At 41.7% G+C, this 6,000-nt stretch overlaps 1 protein-coding gene and 1 non-coding gene across 4 annotated transcripts in view; both read right to left on the bottom strand.

Moving 5' to 3' along the window:
* Positions 1–638: 638 nt before the first annotated feature.
* trnal-uag (transfer RNA leucine (anticodon UAG)) lies at positions 639–720 on the bottom strand. Its single transcript has one exon. It is a non-coding gene; the product is annotated as a tRNA-Leu (tRNA).
* Positions 721–2,921: 2,201 nt separating this feature from the next.
* The window catches only part of fgf13a (fibroblast growth factor 13a), an 85,150-nt gene continuing 82,071 nt past the window's right edge, over positions 2,922–6,000 (bottom strand). For all 3 annotated transcript variants that reach the window (XM_070912821.1, XM_070912823.1, XM_070912822.1), the window contains one exon: positions 2,922–3,058. In XM_070912821.1, coding sequence (XP_070768922.1) covers positions 2,922–3,058 — 137 coding nt within the window. The remainder of the gene's footprint in view (positions 3,059–6,000) is intronic.

Raw genomic sequence — 6,000 nt, 5'->3', positions numbered from 1 at the left:
TTATCATTCCTGACATGTACCATGGGCGACAATCAGAGCAGAGTGATCATGGACAAAACCCCTCATTAAAGAAAGTGCTTCTTCCCGAGATGACAGAGACAGTGTGGGAGAGGGCTGACCTTATTAACAAAGCCTGGTAGGTTAACGCAGTGTCATGCCATCATTCAGATCATTCTTTCCCAGCTTTTCTTAGCAGAGACTGACTCGCCAGGTAATTGCTACCTCGTGTCACATCTTCTCTGCATATATAAGACTCTATAGCACTGAAGTGTTCTGATTTTACCCATCAAATGGGATTGTTTTTGTTTTGTTTTTGTACTGGCCTAATTATGTAAAGACTTGTTTGATCATGCACAGCCTGCAGTTCCCTTCTCTAAGAAGGAACCCTGAGGCACATGGGTCTTGATGTGTGATCTCGTGCAGTGGCCCAAACATGATTTATCTTTTAGGAAGAGAAGATATTTGGTCACTTTTAACAAAACCAATTTCAAGAAAAAAGTAAAATTGGTCTTGCTTACTTTGTAACGCCACTGAGCCAAGGCAGCCCTCACAGGGACAGGGAAATGCCACAGCAGTGGAGCAACATCCAGGTATCAGGATCAGAAATACACTCCAGGGGGAAATTATACAAATAGCGTTGGCAGCGGTGGGATTCGAACCCACGCCATCGGAATGACTGGAGCCTAAATCCAGCGCCTTAGACCACTCGGCCACGCTACCACATACTATACAGATATCAGATAGAAGGAGCGCTATAAGCCTGTCCACCTCAATTCTGAGGCAATTAAAGGCATATCCCACCCACCCTATGTGATATGTTGGTGTCCACAAATGAGAAAGATGCTGGGTATGAGTGTGTGTGCTCAGGAGTTCCTCAAGTGAGAAGCTTTTCAAGCTAGAATGCAGCATAGACAGCTCCCAATTCTACATCACCAATCAGTACAGATCCTGCCAACTAAAATATAATTCCCACAACCCAATGTTCTCTGTAATTGAAATGGCTGGAGAGTGGAATGCATAGATTATTTAAGTGCATAAATGAGGCAATTGATAGGACAAAGAAGAAAGTCTGACACATTTTAAAAGTAAATCTTAATATAAACATTTTATTCAGTGCATTTTTGTGTATACAACAAATAATAAACAACTGGAAGTTATCAGGCAGCCACAATGTCTGCCTGTAAATGTTGTTTTATCAGATTTAGCCTGGTAGTTTGGAACACATGATCCAACATGGGTTAATACACATAGCCTACATCATGCAGCTCTAGACCAGAATTTCCCTGCTTTCTCCCATGCAACAGATAGGTTCACCTAATACAACCTCCGGAGGAAACCAAGAAAAGAAAGCCTCTCAGAAGCATGTACCAGAAAGAAGTTATGTAGCTGAAGGGAAGAGTACCTAGCCCACAAAAAGGGTCCTTTTTGTACATAATTGTGTTTGTACATGCCCTGTGCAAGAAAGGGAAGATGTTCATTTTTGTATGTATTTTCTTTTTTTTTTTTCACTTTTACAAATATGACGTGTCCTATAAAATGTTAAGCCACCTAAAAGTCCACAGTATTCTTTTTTAAATATAGAAAATATTGTCACCACAATAAGTTACTCAAACACATAACAAGCATCCTGGGAAGGGGCTTGCACCATATTCCTATGGTGAACTGTATCCGTCAATAGAAGTTGACAAAAAAGGATGAAGGCGGCAGGGGGATGGGGTCGAAGTATGACACAAGCACAGAGAGAGGAAACGGATCACGAGGACAAGAGACGGAGACATTGTGACACAGTGGTAACAGAAGGGAATGGGGACACACTAGTCGTTTCATACCTCAGCCGTCGAGCATATCAGTAAAAAGCACAACATCAAGTACGCTGCCAAGAGTGTTTAAAATCACTTCCTTTGTCCGTTTTTTCCTTTTTTCCCCCCACAAAATCTTTGCTTTCTTTCATCAAAAATGTACAATGAAAAAAAAAATTCCAGCTTTGCCTTTATATACTGGCTTGGTTTTCAGCGGCTTAAAGGGACACTCTTTCGCTCGGTCTTTGGTTTGCTGGAACCCCTTTCAATGGTGAAACAGCAACAAAAATACAAATACTGAACAATGGTAAGGGAAGAGAGAACAAGAGGGGACAAAAACAAAACCAGTTATCAAATAAAAAGCTCTCGGCTAATTCAGAAAATTAGCAAAAACCAAGGTGCAGCTGTGGCATTTCTGAAAGGAAACAAAAACTGCAAGAGAGCCACACTGTCCCTTATATTTCAGGTCAGCTGAACATAGGCTTCATTTTCCCATGCTAGAGAGCTCAGTCTCTGAGCGTGTGCACTAGGATGCAGGAGAGCTACCGTCTGGCTGGCCACAGTCCCAGCAGCACTAGGCTGTGCCACGCCAGGGAGTTTATAGGCTTTGTATTCACAGAAGCATGGATGAGACAGAGATCAGGGCTTGTACTGTACCACTGCAGCCTTGTAGACCAGCACCATTACTGGCTGCCCTGAATGCCTACATGTCTAACTTCCTGTCCCTGTCTGACAGATGGACGAGTGCTTGGTGTTGTTGCTGTTATTGTCCACAGGAAATAAAGAAAAATAAAATAAGATAAAGATGAGCTAACTGGTGTGTGATCATCACCAAAAGATAGTGATTAAGGTAATAGATAAATGTCAAGCCCAAAACAAAACTTTTAATTTGCTTATTAAGTCCAGAATGATTAATGTGCCATTAAGTGTCTTACTAATGATACTGTTTTGATGATGATTGACCAGGATGATACCTAGCTGTTTTTTTATGATGATGTCTGTGTGGTTTGTTGTCGTAGCTAATCCTGAACCGCTGATCGGTGAGAGAAGTCTGCTTGGATTCACGCTCTGCTGGAGGTAAGGTTTCGTGGTTCGGCCCCAGGCCTGGGTTCGGCTACCGGGCTACGTTGACTCATTCTGGCTCACGGCTTTGCCTCCGTTGAGCACAGCCGAGGCACTCCGACTCTTGGTGGGTGTGCCGCTGCCGGAGCGGGAGAACTCTGTCAAGTCATGGAGGGATGGCTCTCTGTACATTGCCACTATGGAGACAGAAAATAAGTGAGAATCAGACAATCTGACATTTTGTATACATTAGACGAGCAACAACAGAAAACAAGACCTGTGATTTATAGTATACGCATAGCAATAAAAAAACCAGTTCAGTGGGACTGCATGGTATGATGGTATAACATAAGATTTCCCTGCAAACTGCTAAGATCACAGCAGACCAGGTTGGTGCTGAAGTACAAGAAAATCCTATATTCACAGCATGGCATTATAAATTCAGGAGTTGCTAGTGCTTTAACTTTGCTGTGTATGCAGCATTGGCCCAATCTGCATCTCAGCAGCTGCTTTTCAGAAGAAATATCAGTAATCTGATGTTCACAGTCTTTGGTTTCAGGATGTTGTCAACATCCTTCTGCCTAGAATGCCATTTGATGTTCATTCCTAAGGGAGTCTGTGGCTGAAACAGCAAACCCAGTCCTTCAGACACTTCACTTAGCCCAGCATTTTTTTGTTACAGCAGCAATCCAGAGACCATCCTTATACACAGCGATCAATGGCAGGGGTTCACTAGGAAACTGCTGATTATTGGTTCCATTATTGCCTTGTTAGTGACAGTATTGTATGATTATAATGGTGGGCGACTGACCTCGGGATTAGTGTATCGCCTCAACACCACTGCTACTTTTAATTTTCAAACATAGAAACCATCCGTCTTGACATTTGTCACATTCCTCCCTGTGTTTTGGAGACAGACACCACTTGACAGACTACACACTTTCCCAATAAAAAGGCAGCTTTTTGTGTCTTGCATCGATACTTTCTGGAAGGATAGTAAGAGGATTTTCCTGTTTGGGTTTGAATGAATGACGTGAGCTGAACTCGCTTCATCCAGAGGAAGGCAGAATGAGAGGCTGTGGGCCGAGACTCACAGACTGGAACAAGAAGAGAAGTGAGTAATGGCTGGAAGAGATGCCATTGCCAAAGCAGAGACAGCTTCTTAATTGGTGCCCTGTAACACCACTGGCTCTGAATCTTTATGAGCTGCTGGAACAAATTCTCCTTTATTTCTCTTTCTTTCTCTCTTTGCAAAGCTCTTTCCAAACCACTTGCTACATCTGAAATTATGTAAAAGATTTAGTACATATTGTGCATTGCTGGATAAATTTAAAGTTTGTGCAAAGAAGGAGAATGTCTTACAACAAACATATTTATTCGGTTTATTTTTCTCATTTTGGATTTGTTGTTAGACCTCGTAGATAAGACGCACAAAAGGCTGCTGATGGCAATGGTTTTTAGAATTACTGCCTCATTCAGCCTATATCTGTCCTTGTTACTCTCCTTTTCTCTTTCTCAGTATTTTTCTCTCAGCATAAAGCAAGGCAATCATTCTCTGGCTTTTGCTCTTCAGTGTATTTGAGACCCCCTGGATGGCCCGTTAAATGAAAATGAAAAGCTATTACAGCGATCTCAGAGGCCAGACATAGATTCTTAATAAGATGCTGGAGGAGCTCCACCAAAGACGGAAGAGGGGCCGCATCACACTGGCAAATACAAGAAAATTAAGAATTTAACTCAAAACTGGAATATCCACAACTGCAATCACTGCTGGATGTCTGCATGAAACCCCATATTACCAAGACAGTTCAAACACAAATGTAAAACATCTACAACTTTTACTGTCTTTGGTGTGAAGAGGAAGTATCTGGCTTTATTTGCATTTGAAATGAAAAAAGATGGCAGTGATCTAATATTGACCCTTTCTGCGAAGGAGCATGTATGCCTTAATTCAGCCTGAACACAAAATTGTATGATACTGTATTGTACTGATGATTATAGGTATTCTCAAATAGAAGAATCATATAATTTGAAATAAGAAAATCAAGTCACAATTTGGTGTTTATTCTGTTTTTTCATAAAGTACTATGAAACTCCAGCATAATGTACAGTAAATTAAAGTAACAATGCAGCAACTCACTTGAAGTAAGCAAAATATATAGTGATATCAAAGTACCTATACTTAAAACTTGATCATCTAGTTGATTATCTTTCCAGTTAGACACCAGCTAGTAGGCGTGTTAATGTGTGCACACACACAAGAACGTAGTGAAACATAGTGAAAGAGTCATGTGTGATAGATCCAAACTGCAAACTTCGTCATTGTTGGAGTCTTTTGCGCTGCAAGCCTTTTATTTCTTACTGAGTGAAAAAAGGTGCTCTTCTTTTATCTCACTGAAGTGAAAACAGACTCATTCTCTCTCTGGTGACAGGTAAATCTGTGTCTTATTGAAGATGAAAGGACTGTGGCCTTTTCAACAGAGAGAACAAAACCCTTTCTCCCGCTCTCCTCCTCTTCTCTCCACTGCCACACCACCACACACAGCCTGGAATAGATGGGGTTGTCTGTGACTTTACTGTACTGAAAATTAAGTCCTGGGTGCTACTATTCAAAGCATTTAAACATATTGTTCCTGCTGCCTCTGGTCACAGACAATGGCTCAGCCTCCTTCTGCACTGTGTCTGCAGTGGAGTGTGACCAGCTAGAAGAAGCTGAACAGGTCCATGCCAGCATCTCTAAGGAGGATGCTAAATGGCAGAGGGTCATGCAGAAAGCAGCTCTATTAGAAAAAGTCTAATAGAGTCCACATAGACTAAAAGTATAAAGAAAACAGGGACATTTAATCAGAGAAAAGCTAATGGTTCTCAGGGAAGGTCTCTTATTGTAAAAAAAACCCAACCCCTTTGCCAACTAGAAAAGTGACATTGCTGAATAATCAAGAAACTTTCCCAATAGAGTTACAACAAATGTATCCCTGATGCCAAGCCTTGCACTTAAGCTGCCCGTATACTTGGTCGGAGCTGCTTGTTGGTCAGTTGAATAGCTTCGGGAACCCCCACCCCCATCAGCTTCATGCAGTAATTGGCTAGCTGTGCGGAGGTGAGAAAGGAGCCAGTATTTGAACTTCTCTCTCTTGCG

This window comes from Enoplosus armatus, chromosome 10, assembly GCF_043641665.1.
Source record: "Enoplosus armatus isolate fEnoArm2 chromosome 10, fEnoArm2.hap1, whole genome shotgun sequence".
Classification (NCBI taxonomy): domain Eukaryota; kingdom Metazoa; phylum Chordata; class Actinopteri; order Centrarchiformes; family Enoplosidae; genus Enoplosus; species Enoplosus armatus.
This window is presented reverse-complemented; position numbering and strand designations above follow the sequence as displayed.